This window comes from Coloeus monedula (genome assembly GCF_965178545.1).
Source record: "Coloeus monedula genome assembly, chromosome: Z".
Classification (NCBI taxonomy): domain Eukaryota; kingdom Metazoa; phylum Chordata; class Aves; order Passeriformes; family Corvidae; genus Coloeus; species Coloeus monedula.
Window position 1 is genome coordinate 41,953,064 of NC_138822.1, and position 20,054 is coordinate 41,973,117.

The 20,054-nt window shown below is 36.9% G+C and overlaps 1 protein-coding gene across 1 annotated transcript in view; it reads right to left on the reverse strand.

Moving 5' to 3' along the window:
- The window catches only part of PRUNE2 (prune homolog 2 with BCH domain), a gene marked incomplete at both ends in the record, with an annotated part of 138,500 nt that overhangs the window by 104,996 nt on the left and 13,450 nt on the right, over nt 1–20,054 (reverse strand). The window contains 3 exons of the mRNA XM_082300845.1: nt 3,678–3,841; nt 5,104–5,306; nt 5,767–5,871. Of these exons, the coding sequence (XP_082156971.1) occupies nt 3,678–3,841; nt 5,104–5,306; nt 5,767–5,871 (472 nt within the window). The remainder of the gene's footprint in view (nt 1–3,677; nt 3,842–5,103; nt 5,307–5,766; nt 5,872–20,054) is intronic.

A 20,054-nucleotide genomic window follows, 5' to 3' on the forward strand; every position in this document is an offset into this window, starting at 1 on the left:
AACATATCCAAGTAAGCAATCTTTATTATAATTAACAGGAAATTTGATGAAGCTGCGATAAAATGTAATTTGGGAGAAGAGGAGCACGACCTCCAAAAAAACTGCTTCCAAATATTTTAAAAAGTGTCAGTCCAAGTAAGTGCAGTGTTTGATGCAGGTCAAAATGATCCTTTCTTCCTAGCATATTTATTAAGGATGCATCAATGCAGGAACATGTGAATCATCTGACCAATGCACAAGACAGAACAAAAAAATCCTGGCGTAATTCCCAAAGTCCTTAAAAGGCCATTTCTTAACATTTGTCTGGGTGGCTAGAATAACAAACTAATCTTCTCTACTGAAGGTCAGACTGCCCCAACCGAGCATGAAAAGTCCTCAACTACGCAGCTCATCACTAGCAAAAGCAGATTCACATTAAAAAAACTGCTGATGCTCTTGCTGGAGATCTGTCTATATTTACATGTTGCAGTTTGCACCTTGTGGCATCCTTCAAGGCCTTATACAAATAAACATAAGGAGGCATTTTTGAGAGTGCATTGACCCAAGATACCTGACAGTGAGTACTTGGAATAACATCCTTGCCAGCTGGCTGCAACAGAGAATGTAATGATTCAGCAGTTTAATGGATCTTGAGTTTGGCAACAGTCCCCTTATAAACATCTCTTGGGAAATAAAATAATACAGGCCCAGGACTCTGGCAGGTTCTATAACTGTTTGCTTCTGGCACAAATCCAGGGACAGCACAAGCTCTAACTTCAGGCAAATATGGCTGTACAACACTGACTCTCCAAGCAGGCTCTAATCAAAAGCCCAAGGGTAGAATTAGCTTATATCACGTCTGGTAAGGAGACAAAGATACCAGAAAAGCATTCACCTAAAAAAAAAAAAATCTTTAAATATAAAAATGCCTAAATCAATAACGCTCAGTTTCACAAGAAACATCTTTTCTCTTGACTTTTTTTTTTAAACATAGACAAGCGGGTAAAGTTTGCTCAAAGTTGAAATGTGGCAGGTTATAAATGTCTGCCTTTTTATTAAGATTTTAAAATTGCTAACAGGTTCTAAGAAAAAAAGAAGTTTCAAAAACAGACAAAAAATGAAACTGTCCAGGTCACTACATGCTAATTACTCAAACACGAGATTTTATATTATCTTACAAGTCTCCTATCAAAATACTCACTGGAATGCCAGAAAATGAAAGAGGCCTTCCCAGCTCTGAGACTCAGACAACAGCATCTCTCACCATTTTTATGCAAGTAAAATCCTAATTCTTAACACTCTTGACTTCTACTTTGTCCTTCTGTCCTGAACTTCACCTGAAATTCAGACATACTAATCATATACAGATTTACACTGGAAGTAACGTAACAAAATGTGAAAAACACAGGAGTGCCTTTTCGCAGCTTCTGTGCCTGTGAAATGCCCCCAGAGAGAGGTGACAACCTGCCAGCCTCCACATTCATCAGTTGTGAGAATAAAACAGCCACCGCTCCTTCCAGACCATGATACATGGTCCCTTTGTTTCCAGTGCTATGGTAAGATGAATTTAAGAAGCTATACCTCATGATAAAAGACCACAATATATGCAAAGAAACCCAAAAGCTAGATCTGGCAGGCTGTATTTAATCTTTTATTTTTAGACTGTTGTAGTTTGATCTGCCATTTACATACATCACTATCTATGACCTCTAATTTTTTTTTTTTAAATTAATCTCATCAAAACCAGTGATGGGTTCACTGACTTTTCTAAATTTCTAATGAAAGATTCGTAGGTACCAGTAACTTTTTCTGTTTTAAGAGATCAAGAGGACTTGCTGCATTGCTGCACCTTTTATCCATATGAGCTGCATTTCTGGGAGTAGCAAACCATCAAGTCTCAGGTGCAGCTGTGTTTTGTTCCCTAGGCTTTGCCAGTTGCTTCTCAAACCATGCAAAAGAAAGTATGCAGGGACTTTTTATCCACTATGCACTACCGAACATAATAATCAAAATGTAATTACTCATTGATAAAAAAAAAATTAAAATTAGCTACTATATTCCCAAAAACTGGAAGTGCTATCTCGAATGCAAACACTAATAAAAGCACTTTATTTTAATTTGGATGCAGATTAGAGGCACAAAACATGCTGACACATCCACATACAGTACTTGAACATGTTCTTGAACATTATTCAGACCTCTCCCTCCTGACTCCCTGCCAACAAACAAGTATCCTGATATTGCCCAAAAATCTTTTTTTTTGTATTGCATCCAAAACCAATTACTATGCTTGGTCATTTGCTTAGATTCCTGGAGAGATACTCAACAGAAATTTGGAGCTTACAAAAACATTTCATGTAGATGCTAAAAGAGCTGGCAGATTTATTTTCCCATTTTTACAGCCGCTTGTGAAAGTCTCCTTTCTCACGCATGCTAACTGAAAACAGTGTAGAGGGTTTTGTAAACCAAGACTTTATCTCACAAGTGCAAACTTGTTATGTACAGTCTTGCTTGCCACACTGGGAAAAACATTTTGAAATGGGTGTCATAGCATTCAGCCAATCACTCTGGGAGGTGGATGGTCAAGCACCCAATAATGTTATAAATCTCTTGTGAACAAGGCTATGTAAATGAGCATGTAATTAATTAAATGATTCCATCCCATTCTATCCTGGACTCAAATTCTGCGTCGTTCATCTTGCCGTCCCTGCAGACAACAGCAAGTTTCATAGCAGGTTAACTAAAGCCTGTTAGCATGGAAAGATACCATAAGGGCAAGCCAAATGCTGTGCTACTGTTAATGCTTATTCTGTGGAATATTTTAGAAAAAAATAACTTTTGTGATTTCTTATAACATGTTTATTAGTTATCACAGTGATGAGTACAATGATAAGCCAAGATTCTAGTTGCTTCTGAAGTCTAAATGTAGACAAGTTTTCATAATCCTCATTAAACATACTGACATTAATTTCTTAAAAGGACATTTAACAGTTTCACATAACTAAAACTGAAAACCAATAAAATTCATTGAACATTATTAAAATTTGGAAGTAACTTAAAAGTAGAGACTGTTCTTTTCAACACCAGTTTTATTTCCAATTGGAAAGTTCTGCTGCAGCAAATAAACCAAGAAAATGAATAAAAACGATGAACTTCCAAGACAGAGAAGAAGATACTTCTGATTGTTGAAGCCCACCCCCTCTTTGTACTCTGCTGGGCATACAATACAAAAGAAAAGGAGAGCATAAGGAAGATTTGGTAACACTGCTTTTAAACAGCAGAAGTTTTGCATCACGCCATTAAAACATGGTTCTATAAAAAAGTACCACCATTGGGAGGGAGAAGCTTTAACTTGTAAATATTAGATTCCAATCCATATTGTTGTCCACAATGCCCCTGGAATCAACGAACTGCACAGCTTTTCCAGCTACCCAGCTGGTATGTCGACAGCTTCATTTAATATTCTTGTCTAGTGATACAGCAAAGACCTCTCATGCCTATTTTTAAATGCACATTTTTAATATTCAATATAATGTTACTCTTTAACAAACTCTTTACTCCCTGCTTCTTTTATGAAGCTTCCTGTGGTCTTTAAAGGGATTGTTAACCAAAGAATGGATCACACTCTTTCTGCATGAGCAAATTCAGAAACACTCCATTAAACCTTTCAGTATTTAATATAAAGAGTAATCTCTCACCTCTGAGGAGATAAGCCAGTTGCTGAGTGATTAACTCTGGCGCCTTTTGAAGAATCTCTTTTACGACTAAAGAGGAAGAACACGCTTGTAACTCCAGGCTCCTGTCACATTGCTCATCTGGATTGATGACTTTGACAACAGCTGATTCCAAACTTTTATCCTCACTATAAAGCAAATGTAAAAGTTATACATATATTTATCTTTATAGCTGCTTAGACAACCCAGCAAAAAGTGCAACATTTTAAAAAAAATTCTGGACTACAACAGCATTGTTATAGCTACCTGAAGCTTGCTATAAAGCCAAAGGACATCACAGAGGTCCTAGGCCTGTGATTTTTTAAATTAAGTGCTCAGAGTTCTTTTACAGCTTGATATATCACCAACAACGACATTTTCCTCATCAAAAATCTATAAAAAACTAATAATTTGAAAAAAATATTTCTACATGTGCTGAAAATAGCCCTCTTTATATAGAGGAGATTTAGGATTTTCCCAACTGAATATTCTGAAACATTACAAAAAAAATTTTTTTTTGTATTTAGATACTTTATGTTTCTGTTTGCAATAGCAGTGACCAAGCCAAACTAATTTTAATAATGAAATACCTACTGTAATTCTTTAGAAGGAAGAAACACAGGAAGTGAGAGTAATAAACAAAAAGCAGATCTTACAGATAATTTTTACTGATGAGTGAACGATGCACTGAGCTGACGGCAGTTAACACATCAACAGCTATGAGATTCACACATATCTCTCTTCAGATTTTCCCTGTTTTAGTCTAATCAATAAACTTCTCAGAGTACGATGGGGCCATAGGATGCCACTTGTCTTAAATGAAGTTCTAAGGAGAGCAGGAAGCAAACAGCATCCTTCACTCTGGGCAAGACAGGTAGACCATTACAAAGACGCCCTCCATAAAAGATTCACAGGGTCTTGTAAACAGTCCCTCCTAAAAATGGGCATATGGACTGTGGTCTTACAGAGAGCAACTCTGAGCCTTCTGAAAGGCTGTAGTTGGTAAGGACCACAATAATCCATCAGCCATCTTATCAGCACATATGCAAGTGTCTGGGCACCTGCAAATCAATATAAGACTTTTAAAGGAAAGCTAAGAAGCAGGAAAAAAACTCTGATCTCTTATCTACTGGCCACAGGAAACTTCCAGACTATTTGACTCAATTAAATTACCTAATCTGTGTGAAAATACAAGGTTCTTAAAAGTGGAAGTTCGATTAAAAGTGATGCAAAGATGACTGTTCACCCTGTTACATTTACTGAACATAATGGGAGATAAAATATATCTTAGCTTCTTTGTTTTAGGTCTGTGTTAACATAGCAATATGAATATTAATACAGAAAAACCGTAATTTTTGGAACAGCTCAAACTCACTCAATAAGCCATCTTACTGTACAAAAAACACAATACCTTGTCAGCATGTTGCTGTTTACAAGTGTTAAAGACAATTTCCCTTCAGCATTCAGCTGATGCAAATTGATTTCATCTCGGAAGATATGGAATGACTCTGGGATATTCAGCTCTTCCAAAATAAATCTTGTCTCAGTGAAGTAGCTGAAGTCTCTTCTTGCTATGTTCAACACAGGTAAGCAAAGAACATCAGGAGGACTGACCTGTAACATAGGTGTGCATTTGTCAGAACTGCATAAAATTGGCCCTGTTTTTCATCAGGAAGGTATTTCAGCAGAGTGAGCAGTTAGAAACAGCCTGGATTTTGTGTTTGGGGTTTTCTCCCCTTTACTTAACTAAAAAAAATTTAAATTGTGCTTTGTTTTTGTTCATCTGTCTCTGTTTGCCTCCTACAGAGTACCTGGGAAACCAGAAGAGGAAAAGGATTAGGGAATGAAGCACAGGAGTAATTTTTTCCTGCCATTCAATAAGCCATCTAATAACCACTCATTCATTTTTGTATGGAAAGAAATGTAGATTATTTATCTTTTAAATACTCAACTCTGATAATAACAAAATCATTGTCCAGAAAAAATGTTTTTAGAGTAATTGATTTAACAATAAGATGTCTGTAACAACCTGGAACAAGTGAATTAAGACCACTCTTTCCAATTTTTCCATTACCTTTTCTAGGAAGTAGGCATAGGCCAGGGTAGAAATAAGTGAATCCAAATCACAGGGTTTATTCCCAAGAACAACATGGACTTTTCCCAGGCGTTTGCTCCTGTTCTGTAACACATGAGAAGACAATTGCCATGAGTGGAAATTATGAGAAAAAGTCAAATCACCACAACATTTCAAGAGACAAGGTAAGTATCAGGCTTTGTTCTCAGTCGTAGCATTTTTCACCACTGGCTGAAGGAATGGACATCCTGTGGGATCAAACATGCCTTGGCTTCACAGCCCCCAAGAAAGCCAAAAACTAAATTTCACGAGAGACAGTAGTTTAGAATCCAATGAGGTCTGAACCAGACAGAAGACCTTTTCACAGCAAAGTAACAGATAAGCAGCAGCTTCATGTACATGTGGAAAAAACTTTTCAAAACACCTCAAAAATCCATTTAGAAAAACAGTCCAAAATACACAAAGCAAAATACACAGCAAATCATATGGAGCAAATTTTCATTTTAGTTTTACAATTTTTTCTTTACTCAGCTGAAATCAGTAAATAGACAAAGTAACTGCCTTTCACCCTGAATCTTCAGAAGCTGAACACAGATGAAGTACTATGAGCTTTGAATTTTTCTCACTTAATAAAATTTGGAGCCTTCCAAGCAAGAGGAAAAGAGAAGACAAACCTACTGTGTGAAAGCAATGTATTGAAGGGAAGGGTCTACCTTCTTCATAACTGCACACACAGAATATAAGATGAAGTTTTTTCTTGTGCACATCATTGCTGTCAAGCTAGCTGCACAGAAACATTACAGTTTCTTTTCTTTGAATGCTTCTTAATTGGTGGAACATATGTGACTGATGCTAAGAGACATGTTTCATAAACAAATACATACAAGTAAACATTTTTGTTGTTGGAGTGTACAGGCTGATGTACTTCTTGTTATTTTTAATTGGAATTCTGGAAATCAAATAAAATCTTAGTCTTTCAACAGAAGCATATAATTATTACATTACCCTTAATAATGATAAATGTGCAATTTTTTTTAAGGTAATCTTTTTTCTCTATGTCCAGTCTTAGTTCTACCTGGATATAAGGAATAAACTTAGGTTCTCTTTCCCGTAATGGAACACAGCCATCAAAATACGTTTGGGTAACAAATCCAGGACACATTCTCCATTCCCCATATATCAGGAAAGACAGACAGCTTTCTGAACAATACAATGACTGCAACACATATGTTCATTTATGCTCTAAGTCTTCATGAGCAACAGTCTCCATGTACCTCTTTTCAATATGATTTCTGTAATATGTTCTTCTGCAGCATGCATTTCTGATTGATTTGACACCATAAAGAACGAAAATAAAGCTCATGAGCTCATCCTTCTTTTAGTACCCACTCTGTAAATAATTTCTTCATAATATCTAATCTAAACCTGCCCTTTTCCAGTTTAAGGCCACTCCCCCTTGTCCTATCACTACATGTCCTCATCAAAAGTCCCTTTCCAGGTTTCTTGTAGAGCCCCTTTAGGTAGTAGAATGCCGCTCTAAGGTCTTCCTGCAGCCTTCTCCAGGCTGAACATTCCCAACTCTCTGAGCCTGTCTTTGTAAGAGCTGCTCCAGCCCTGTGATCGACTTAATGGATCTCCTCCGGACTCCAACAGGTCCATGTCCTTCTTATTTTGAGGACCCCAGAGCTGGATGCAGTGTTCCAGGTGGGGTCTCTCCAGAGCAGAGCAGAGGGGCAGAATCCCCTCCCTGGCCCTGCTGCCCACGCTGCTTTGGATGCAGCCCAGGACACAATTGGCTTTCTGGGCTGTGAGCACACATTGCCAAGTCATACTGAGCTTTTTTCCACAAACACCCACAAGTCTTTCTCCTCAGGGCTGCGCTCAGTCCCTCTCCACCCAGCCTGTGTTTGTGCTCGGCATTGCCCTGTCCCAGATGCAGCACCTTGCACTTGTTCTTGTGGTTCATGAGGTTTGCCCAGGCCCATCTCTCAAGCCTGTCAAGGTCCCTCTGTGACAGAGACGGTGATCAGCAATACTTTTCCCCCCACCTTTCCTGCTTTTCACTGAGCAGAATTTTTTTGTCTTCTCCTTCCCCTCTTGCAGATCCAAGATACATGATTTCACCAATATTTCATTTTGCCGCGTGTAGCAGAATGAATGGCTTTTTACCATCTAACTGTTATTTAGTAAAAATAACCCTCCAAATACTCTCCATATATACTGTCCATAAATGCAACACTGAAGTACACCATCCAAGCATACTGCTTATCTTACAGGTCTGAGACTGCTTCCTCTTTCACCATCTCAGATACAAGTCTGCTTGGTCTGCTGCATGCTAATCAGCTACCTTCACAAGAAGCAGGCACAGGGAAGTAAGAGGGAAGTAAGGCTTCCTCTCACAGGTGTTTCCAAGCAAAAATCCAGGCAGAGAAGCCCACAATCCAGAAGACAAAGATGCATAAGCCCAGTAAGGCTTAAGCTACAATAGCACTAAAATGTGATTACCTCCTGCATTTATCACAGCCAAACCTGAGTGGAAACATGAACTGTCAGTATCTCTAAGAATTAAAAAATTTAGGAGGTTAATGATGAAGCTAGAACTCTTAAATTAAACTACATAGGAAACCAGTGATTTCTCTTCATGCTGATGAGTTTTTGTTTGGCTAGATTCAAGGTAAACTGTAAAATGCACAAACACTGGATGCCTGGGATAAAATGAATTAAAGAAATTATGTGTCATTTTCAGATGGCATCAGTCAGGATAACTCAATTTAGATCAGACCTGCATAGATTAACATTCACTTACTGTGCTCAGGAAAGACATTTATAAACATTAGGCTACTTCTGCAATCTACTAAGAGATCTGAGTCTCAGATATTTACTACAAAGAAACACTCATATCTGTTCGGTTTTGTTATCTATTAACACATAAAAGCATTAGTATGACAACTGCACCTCTATGCAACTGCAGTAAAAATATCATTTATTGGTTGCTACCTGCATCAAACAGCTGATACATTCAAACATACTCCAATACTGGCAATCAGGTTTGTAAAAATTTTGCCTAGGACAAGTAACTACAGTGATTGATCAAACTACAATATTCCAGTCAAAAATTACATTATCTCTACTTTTTTTTGCTTCTGTTAATAGAGAAGATGAAGTGATCTTGCAAGATAATAAATACTGAAGACTCATCCTAGTATAAACAGGAATGCCCACAAAATGCTCACTGTATCAAGGCAAAAAAACTTTTCCCGTTCCTTCATACACGTTCACCCCACACAAACACAGAGCACAAATGCACACCCAGTAGCCACACACAGCCTTGCTTTCTGAGCCACTGCTTCCTTTTTGCCTCAAATTTCACTAGTTCTGTCCTTAAACTGTAATGAAATCACTGTATTTTACTGCATGGAATGGGACAGCACTTGTCAAGCACAGCAATTCTTTGAAGAAGCAACATGGCTCAACAGAAGCATATTAAAAAGGAAGAAGCTAAGGAATCACATAGCAATATACAGTGTCAGATACAACACTGAAAGCTTTTCCAGCCTTGTGGCTGAAGCACCAGCCAGGGGGTACAAGCTTCACAGACACAGCTTCCCCAGAGGTGCACAGGAGAAAAACCTAACTATTCCAAATAAAGGCCAAGATAATAAAAAATCTGTCATTCCATATTTAAAGTCATCAAATCACATGAGAGAGGATTTTTGTACCTACTTAATAGGTGTGGAATTCTACCTCCAAACCAGAGGTAGAATTGAGTAGTCATTTTGGAGTGCAACCTGCATCTGCTTTATAGTATCAGACAGTATTATGCTTCCAGTGGCCTGAGGGCTTGTAATATGATTATACATCTCTGCTGTCAAAGAAATGGCTTTAAGCCAAAGCAAAGTCAATTTGATATTTCATGCAAAGTTCAAGTTAGTTAAATACTTAGTAAGTCTTTTCACAAGAAAGCTTTATACTGGCCTGGAAAAAAACAGATATTCTCTTATTCTAAAAACAGATATAAGAGATAATCCCTGTTTTCTCCCATTTTTGAGGACAGTAAAAAAAAATTATAGTATTTCTCTGCCCCTGTAGTATCCCATTTATCATGTACAGTAAATGACACATAGTAATCTAAAGTACTAGCTGTCAAATACCTGGTTACATAATGATTCTTCCCTAAGAAACACAGGTGTAATTGCAAAAATTTTAAGTGTGACATACTTTAATCATTACCTATTGAATATCTGTTGTATAGTTTTGCTTTACTTACAAATATGAAAAAAAAAACCCTTTACAGCAAAGATCAATACCGTTAGCAGAACAAACATAAAACAAATGGAGGATTTTCTAATTCCACACCATCCGATTTTGTGTGGGAGACACGGCCCTACAAATAACACAAACAAAAGTGGAAGGATCAAAAACTCAACACTGTCCTCAGAAATGGCTAGATTAGGAATAAAATGTTACCTGATACTTTTCCTTGAATAAGATATAATAAGAAAAAGCTATGACTAGTCTATAACAAAGGCTAGGAGAAGGTCTTCACACCTTAGTTGTCATACATATAGAGCTTGTACCTGTAATTTATCCAGTCGTACTTGCACTCTGATGGTGAGTGCACTTCGCACAGCAGGCTGAACACAGCCTTATGATTATGTCTGCTCTTCTGAAATTAGTATTTTAGAAGCTATATGTAAGAGTCAAGCTCTTGATAGAAGGGAGTTTTATTTTAAAATGTTGCTTCCCAAATTCACAACATTCCACAGAATGATGAAGTTCCTTCAAAATTAATAATGGAAATGAGGCAGGTTAACTATCTGACAAGCCAGCCAGGCAAGAAGTCTTATCTTTAGATTGTTCCTGGAATTTCCACAGGACAGGAACGCTCTTTTCCAGCCATTTCTAATAAAAAAATGGCACAGTCAGCTATTGTTGATGAGAATGCAGTTCAGTATTTCTGTATTACCAACAGGCTCTGTTTTGGAATTCTGCAGGCAGACAAACTTAACACTGTTCAAGAAATAATTCTTAGGAACAGCAAACATTTACTCTCTTTTCACTTTTAGCTAATGTTATAGCCTGTAACCGTAGGCAAGTCTGCTCTGCCTGTCTTTGAAATACCTTCCTTCTCTCTAGCTTATTACACACATATATTCACATTGCAAAAATCCAGAAATGAACAATGATTTCTCCATCAAGTTTTCATTTGAAAAAGAATAGCTGGAGTAATCAAATAATGCATAAATTCCATTTAAATATAAAAAAGAAGCACTACAGAATTGTGAACATCAATCAAAATCTTGTTAGCTCCTTTTAAAATTAGATTTATTCCATCAATTGGTTTGGCATTGATTTTTCACCATGTTTTATAAGCTTTACATGGTCACACTCTCCTGCTTCTCCAGATTTTTGCCGAATCAACATTTGAGACAGCACTTCCACTTGATCATGGAGTGCATGCATTCCGAATACTCAACAGTAAGTGGCTTTCAAACTGAATCGTGCATGGGGTACATATATATGCCCACATTCACATACATTTTGGAAGTCTGACTTTGACACCATGTGTTTGGATCCCATCTTTGCTGCTATATCAAGGTAAAAAGTGCATTAAGTCAGACAGACATTAAATATGCTTCCTCTTACAGAATTAAAGAAACCTAAATTTGTATTATGTAAGATAAACAAAATGATAAAGCAAATACTTATTTTAATGGCCTTAGGCTCAGTAACAGTATCACATTACTCTTCCTGCAAAGACAAAACAGGATATGGTCTACTATGGCTGAAAAAGGAAAATGTTCCCAGCCCAATGATTATTTAATCTTGACTCAGCAGTACTTCAACAGTCTGTCAATAGGATTCTCTATGACAGAAGTTATTGAAATAAAAATTAAAGTCTCTCTCTTTCACTTGTGCAGCATTAACTCATTTGTTGTTCAAATTAACCTGTCTTGCACAGGATTAGTGCTCTCACCTAATAACTGAGTATACAGCATACAGAAATTCAACTTTGCAAAAGAACAAGTTATATTCCTATTCCAGGTCATCTTTAGTGTCTAAAATGACTAAATCTTTGAATTTCCACCTCGAGCTATGTAATTCCTCTTCTCTCCTCCTCCCCACTTGCCACGTAACATGCAGAAGTGAGACTGGGATGCCAATCTAGTTTACAGGGCTTGATTGTATTCATCTGCTTTATGAGCTGTTTGGCTTATTATAGGACCAAACTGTTCTTTGACATACTAGACACAAATGAGTTAAAAGTAAGGAGTGTATTTGCCAGAGGAGCAGAGTGCCCATCATATTAATTGTATCAGCTCTGTGGTGCATCAGGAGGTGACTGGCGGCAATAAACCCGTACGTCATACACCGCAGAGGCGGAATAAATTACACAGAGCAAAGAGAAAGTGTATTGGATAAAAACAGGTGGGTTTGTTTTGGTGAAGGTAAGGGAATGCAACTCAAATAATGCAGTTAATTTACCTGCCTCTCACAGACTTAACATCTGACCTTGGAGTTTAAGAGGTTTAGCTGCTTCTTTAAAATGAAGAAAGCAACTTTGCAATCGAGAATAAATTGATCAAGAGTCAGAAGGCACTTGAACACTGCGTGTTACAGAGGCCTTTGGATTTAAGTTTCATGTTTCTTAAGTCAGTGTAACCCTTAGGTGATGGGCACGAAGCTGAAAATGAAACCATAGCCTGAAGTAAGCCAACAACCCAGTGGAAATATCATTAGTGAGCAAGAAAATCACACCTCAAAGAGATGATCAGGCAAAAGTCACATCAACTTTTACCTTTCTTGTTCAACAGCTTATTATCATACTATAATTCTAAAATGTCTTTGGTTTTTTACCCATTCTCTGGTGAGAATGATGCCAAAAAGATGCCAGGTTTTGTTTTCACTTTTGTTTTGTTTTGGTTTTTTAACTTCAGGATTATTTCAAGTTGCTCTTTCTTATTCCACACTGAAAATCAGAAACCTACTCCTTTGTAGCAGCCAGTAGTGCTCTGCTCTGCCTCTCTATACACCATTCCACAAAAACTCCTTTATTATCATTGGCAGCTTCTTTTTCCATGAGGGAATTGTATTGTTGTAATATGATTTACTCCTGTTGTCCTCCTGAATGATAGATATTTGGCTGATTTGATGTATAAGCTGAGCACAGAATAAAAATTGTAATACTGTGCTTGTTAGTAAAATGACAGTGCACTCAGAATAAAACCTGGCTTTAAAAAAAAAATCTGTTTTTTTTTATTTGTAATGTTATGAGAATAGAAACATATGCTTCATTATGAGAATACGGTCTTTCTACTCATACAGTAATTAGTTATGTCTACAGTATTTAGATCTCTGAATTGTCCCCACTATAATATTAATGTCAGAGCTATAGACATATTGCAAATGAGAAAGAGAAAATGCATAATGACATTCCTGTATTACTTTTAACATGCATATAATTTCAGTGTAGGGCTACTCACTAATAAAATTATCTTGCTTTAATACCTAATACTTATTTTCACATAGATGACACTACAGCAGTAGAAATTTAGACATAGTTTACTTGGTAAGTACATTGGGGTTCAGGCTAGGGACAGAGACAATATGTTACCTCTTGGACACATATGCAAAGATGTAATACATACATCAGAAATATCCATGTATGAAGTGATCCTCTTTCTCTGATTATTTGGGCTGTGTCCGGGTATCCAGACTGCTCATGAAATCCAAAGAGATCATTAATACAGTGACCCACTGAGTACTTCCTGGAGCAGTCTGAAACTACTTTGGTCAATTTGCCTTAGCAAAAAATTCAGTTCAGATGTTCTCTACCATGACACACCTCTCCTTCAGCATAACCAAAGAGGCATAATCTATGTCAATACTATTGAACTAAGACCTCCACATGCACTGAGGTGACTGAGGTCTTCTCAGTCACTCATCCTCCGTTCCTTTTGCACCGGCCATCTTTTTCCAGAGCAGAATCATGCAAAAATACGCCACTGATGTCTTCAAAGCCACACGTGTGAGATTTAGGGGTGGAACCTGCATTCCATTTCATCAGCTAATACCAGTGTATTTCTTCAATAATCCTGGATGTCAATAATCCTAGATGTACTGCCTCTGCAGTTCTGACTGACATTCCTTTTGTGAGGGCAAGTAGCCCCCACAGAGCTTTCGGAATTGCTTTCAGGTGACAAAGTTTGTTTCAGCATAAACATTACCCAAAACCTTGTCTGAATCAGACTTCCCCATCTATCCCTAAAGCATTAAGAAAAGATTTAAACGTATTTCCTTGATACCACTTGGCTCACTGCAGATTTTTGCTGTGTTTTAAGCACACTATTGGCTGCATTAAATAACCTCATAATCACATTTAAAGGCTTACTGATCTAGTGCCACCAATATACTAAAATATATGATAACAAATGCAGTCAGCATTTTCCATACCATATGCTTGTAAATGTTATTCTGCAGGGAACCAATTAAAACTATGGAAAATTTGGAACACAGACATATGGAACAAAACAAAGCAACTTATCTTGTCACCATGGTGCTTGCTCAGTACATCGATTAGGGAATGGTGATATTATAGGACAAACAAATGTCACTTTAATTAAAGTATGCTGAAAGGCAATATACAATAGTAATCTAAAACATTAGTTTTTGCTGTGCTGATGTTAGTTTTCCTTCTAATTAGATAAAAGAGGTAAAATACCCTCCTGAGCAGGAAAAAAAAAAAAAATCCACAAATATTCCTATTTGAAGTAATGCAACACTAGTCCTAATTTACTGAAAAACTTCCTCTTTTAACATCAATGAGAAAAAGGTAGGAAACTGAAACAGAATGTTTGGATTTCAGGAAAAACATTTAAAATACTGCTAAGCATATAGGATTTTTCAGGGAAAAATAAGTTTAAGCAGGGACTTATAAGTTTTCCTGTTAAAATTTTGTGCATCAGGGAAAATAGTGAATCTAATCCTTGTACTTGTCTAGCACAATTGACAATGTAAAAATAATAAAATAACTGGAAGAAACAACAATCACTTTAAAGCAAAAAGTTATTGGGAGGCAGAATCATGGTTAGCTCATTGCCAAGGAAATTTGGGAAAGATCTATAGGAGGAAATATGCTCAAACTTGCATTTCCCATTCCTTCTGCCACTTAAGAGTTCAGCACTGCAGTAGATAAGGTCCCACAAGGCACCACAGTGCCCATTAAAAAGATTACCAAAAAGATTAAGAACCTTGAGGTTACATATTTGGGTAAGACTCCTGTCTTATTACTCTTGTATTGTGCCAATGACACCTTCAACTGGCATACAGATGATTATACTGCAAACAATATTTATGATGATGATTATTTTCCCTCTGAAACACATCTCCATTTCACATTGCTTTGTCTCAACATAGAATATATGTGTAACTGAGCCATGTTTTTAATTTAACGTACTAGAACAAGTGGTACAGAGGGGGGAAAAAGAAAGGAATTAAGTTAATTCTGCAGTCATCAAGTAATGTTCCAGCACAGACAAGATCTGTCAAGAACCTCAATACAATAAACAGATCTTCCCCATATAGAATTATAGTTAGTGACAATTGTCACTAACTACAAAAAATCCCCACTTTGAACGGAGGGAAAACTACATTAATGGTAAGTAGGATATTGATTGCACAAACTCTTATCTACCGCTGTAGTTCAATTTCATCTCCTAAAAGGTATGTTACAGAGTGTTGAACCACAGAACTAGAGAGTGTACAGTTTTAGAAATTATCTTTATGGTAAGCATATCAACTTCTGCTTAAAAGTATGGAAAATATTACACACAACCATTTAAAGTGTAATTACAAAGTAAACTAAAGCACTGTTTGTATTATAAAGCTTTAAAACTATTTTTTAGGGGTATCACATTATTTCAGTTAATAAAATTTGGTAAGCACTAACATAATATAACAGCAACAAACACAACTATAAGGGGTTTTTTAAATTTAAGATTCGGCTCAGTTTCATTAATTTCTATTAAGGTTTTCACAACGTATTATTTCAGATTTTATTACAGAGAAGGAAACAGGAGATATAAATTGACAAATTCACATATGAAGAGACATTAATGACTGATTAAGACATCATCCTCAATGATTTTTGCTGAATCCTCTTACTTAACACCAAAATGGGTAATTCATCATCCCTGGCAAATCTGCTGCCCTAGCTAATTCAAAAGACAAGAAATATTTTAAAAAGAAAATGGAAAAATATGGTTAAAACAAACAAAATAAATTACACGAATAGTTCAACTTTTACCTTTCAGTATCTCCTAGTTTTGTACTGAAGACACTTTCATGTATTTTTAATCTATGAAAAACAGTGATATCTGCGCCCTCCCGCACAGAGGGGCTTGCTAGATTCTCTTTAACAGTCCAGGTCTTGGTTTCAAACTGAAGAGCATACTGTTGGGAAAAGCAATCTCCATGGATTTCTGTGCCTACTGTGGTTAAGAAGAAACGGTCCAAAGGTAAGGAGAAGTAAGTATGCTAGCAAAGAACAATCTTTTTCTCAGGCTTACCTTACTTCCACGAAAACACAGAGCTCAAAACTTGCTTAAACTCTGATTCTGAATGTAAAAAAATCCAAGGTACAACATCCTTCCTAGGTCTCAAGTCTCTGGGAGTGCGGGGGAAAAAACCCTCAACCAACAACAACAGAAAAAAAAAAAGGAAAAAAAAAAAAAGCATAAAAGTACAAAAAAACACAAACGAAAAGCCAACACAAAACAAAAAATACCCGAACAAAAAACCTACAAATAAGCAAACAAAAAACAAAACAAAACAAAAATCACACCAAAAAAAACCCACAACCCCCCCCCCCAAAAAAAACTCACAAACAAAAACAAAAACAAAAAAACCCTTATGTCCATGAAAGGGACATATACAAGCCAAAATATGCTCACAGCATCCAGGCCTAGATTCTCCTACTGGTAAACTCTGAGGACACTGGTAGGGCATCTAGAACTGTAATTCGACCTCACCTCACTGATGAGCAACACAACTTACTCCAACTCACAGACATGCATTTTGTGCCAATAAGACAATTCCTGTATTTTTAGTTATAAGAATGCGACAAAGCATGAACTAAAATTTCTCCGTATCCTCAAGGTGTTTAAGGTGTTAAAGGGATTCACTGCCCTTGGAAATACTGACAAGCATCCCGATAAACACTTGTCAGAAGAGGAACAGTGGTAACATTAGAAACTGGTGATGATTTCACAGCTTTGCAGTGTAAGGTCACTCTCTGCTCCCAGTCTGATATTCTTTTAGCTTATTATTCCTGCTTAGTTAATTGCATACATCTCAGCAGATCAGAGGACCATTACACAGTATTTTGCGTAACATAAGTATTTTGCACTGAAAGAACAAATGGAGTAACTACATGTAGCTTTCCTTCCCTTATATGGGAAGCATATACTAGTCTTGTACTGCTGTTGAAAGGCTATTTGTTCAGCATTAATGGAATTAGAAAAGTCTATGAAAAATAAACAAACCATAATTCTTTCATTTCTTTTACCAGCTAAGTAGAACAATAACTTTTGTTAGCATCAGCCAAAGAGGACATGGTATAATGGCAATATAGTTATATGCAGTCATATTTGAACATTTAATCCCTAGCTGTAGAGGAAGTACATACATATAAGCACCAACATATATATTACCACTCCAGAATAAAAAAAGCATGTCATGTCATTAAAACAGACATACTGACTTAAAAGATATTTGAGATACTCTACTACAAGATATTAGTAAGCTGTTTAAATTTATAGGAACCTACAGAGGATTTATGATTTGAGACATCTATTACACACAGCAATGTATGAGAAGCAAATATTGAGAAGGAGATCTACTTACAAAAATAAAAATACATTGCTATGCCTGTCTGAGGAGAGCCACACTTGCTGAAATCAAAAAATTTTGCACTCCTGTGATTTAAAGCCCAGCCTTACAAATACCTTGCAATGATGTCCATTAATCTGGGGAACCAAGATGTTAACAATTATAGTAGTTAGTATCACGATTGGCATCAAAATTAGAAGTTTAAATTGTATTTAATTTTTTCCTTAAAACAAGCCTGTAAGATATACAAATACCAACATATAGCCATGTTTTAACAAAAACATTACTTAAATTACCTGTTTTGTTATGAAGGGTATACTGTGAAGCGTTTGGGCTGTCTAATATTCTTAACATAACATCAGCGAGAAAATCTGCAGTTCTTACTCTGCTGACAGTTAGTCTGTGAAGTCAATGTGATACAAAACTATAGCTGTACTTAACAATAAGATGAAACTCAAAATGCCATTTAAAAATGCACAGCACAAGGAAAGTTCATAACACGGTTAAATGAAATCTACACCTAACTGCTCCTCATAAGGGAATTCTCTTTGCAGCATAAAATGTTGGGTTTTTAACGCTTCAGCATAAAAAACAACATTCCAGAGAATGCAGAAGAAAATATTTAATTAATTAATTTACAAAATTACAAGAATATTTAATAATATATAACACCTCAGAAAAAAAACTGCCATCAGTTTTGGATGCCTTTGGATATATGAATACTTCAGAAATAGTATGAATAGTATTGAATAGATACGAATACTTTGGAAATAGTAGGACACAGAAGACAGATATCACTGCTAAGTAATTCCTTCATCCATCTTCGCTAAGTGATACTAAGAGAATGACAGTACCCAAAAATTAAACTAATGGAGTCTCAGTATAAACATCTGAAAGGGAAAAAGGGAAAGGGGAAAAAGGGAAAGGGGAAAAAGGGAAAGGGGAAAAAGGGAAAGGGGAAAAAGGGAAAGGGGAAAAAGGGAAAGGGGAAAAAGGGAAAGGGGAAAAAGGGAAAGGGGAAAAAGGGAAAGGGGAAAAAGGGAAAGGGGAAAAAGGGAAAGGGGAAAAAGGGAAAGGGGAAAAAGGGAAAGGGGAAAAAGGGAAAGGGGAAAAAGGGAAAGGGGAAAAAGGGAAAGGGGAAAAAGGGAAAGGGGAAAAAGGGAAAGGGGAAAAAGGGAAAGGGGAAAAAGGGAAAGGGGAAAAAGGGAAAGGGGAAAAAGGGAAAGGGGAAAAAGGGAAAGGGGAAAAAGGGAAAGGGGAAAAAGGGAAAGGGGAAAAAGGGAAAGGGGAAAAAGGGAAAGGGGAAAAAGGGAAAGGGGAAAAAGGGAAAGGGGAAAAAGGGAAAGGGGAAAAAGGGAAAGGGGAAAAAGGGAAAGGGGAAAAAGGGAAAGGGGAAAAAGGGAAAGGGGAAAAAGGGAAAGGGGAAAAAGGGAAAGGGGAAAAAGGGAAAGGGGAAAAAGGGAAAGGGGAAAAAGGGAAAGGGGAAAAAGGGAAAGGGGAAAAAGGGAAAGGGGAAAAAGGGAAAGGGGAAAAAGGGAAAGGGGAAAAAGGGAAAGGGGAAAAAGGGAAAGGGGAAAAAGGGAAAGGGGAAAAAGGGAAAGGGGAAAAAGGGAAAGGGGAAAAAGGGAAAGGGGAAAAAGGGAAAGGGGAAAAAGGGAAAGGGGAAAAAGGGAAAGGGGAAAAAGGGAAAGGGGAAAAAGGGAAAGGGGAAAAAGGGAAAGGGGAAAAAGGGAAAGGGGAAAAAGGGAAAGGGGAAAAAGGGAAAGGGGAAAAAGGGAAAGGGGAAAAAGTATTAGGTGCTGCGCAACAGGCCACCCTGTCAAAAATAGAAATAACATTGTGGTTCAGCATGACTTTCTTCAGAAACAATAGAAAAATCTTTTTTCCACTGATTACTCAGCAGGGGAAGATATGGGCACCAAAGATGAGAGAGAGAGGAAAACTCCTCTCTGTGTGACTGGAAACACCCTATTTTCAACTGACATTTGATTCCCTTGATTTACACTGTTCTCTGGCCTCCCAGTACAACCATCTAATTTATGCAGGTGTTTTTGTAAGAGCTAACCAGGAAAAAGACCTAGCTACTAAAGCTCAGTGGGTCTGAGCTATTTTAAACTTTATGCATGTTGATTCATATTCATTAAATGCCCTCAGAAACATTTGCAATTATGGAAAGTTGGGACACTCTGTAACAAAAGTAACCAAAAACTCCAGACAAAGAATGTAAATGCAGAGAAAATAAGTTTCCATGATTCAAGTTAAGTTTGTGAGTTTATTTAGACTTTTGACAGAATCAGAAATTAAATAGGACACTTCTGCTTTTAATAAATACAACCATTCTACTTTCACTTTTGTCTTTTGGTAGGTTTAGATCTATTAGTTGGTATGGAGGTTTGTTT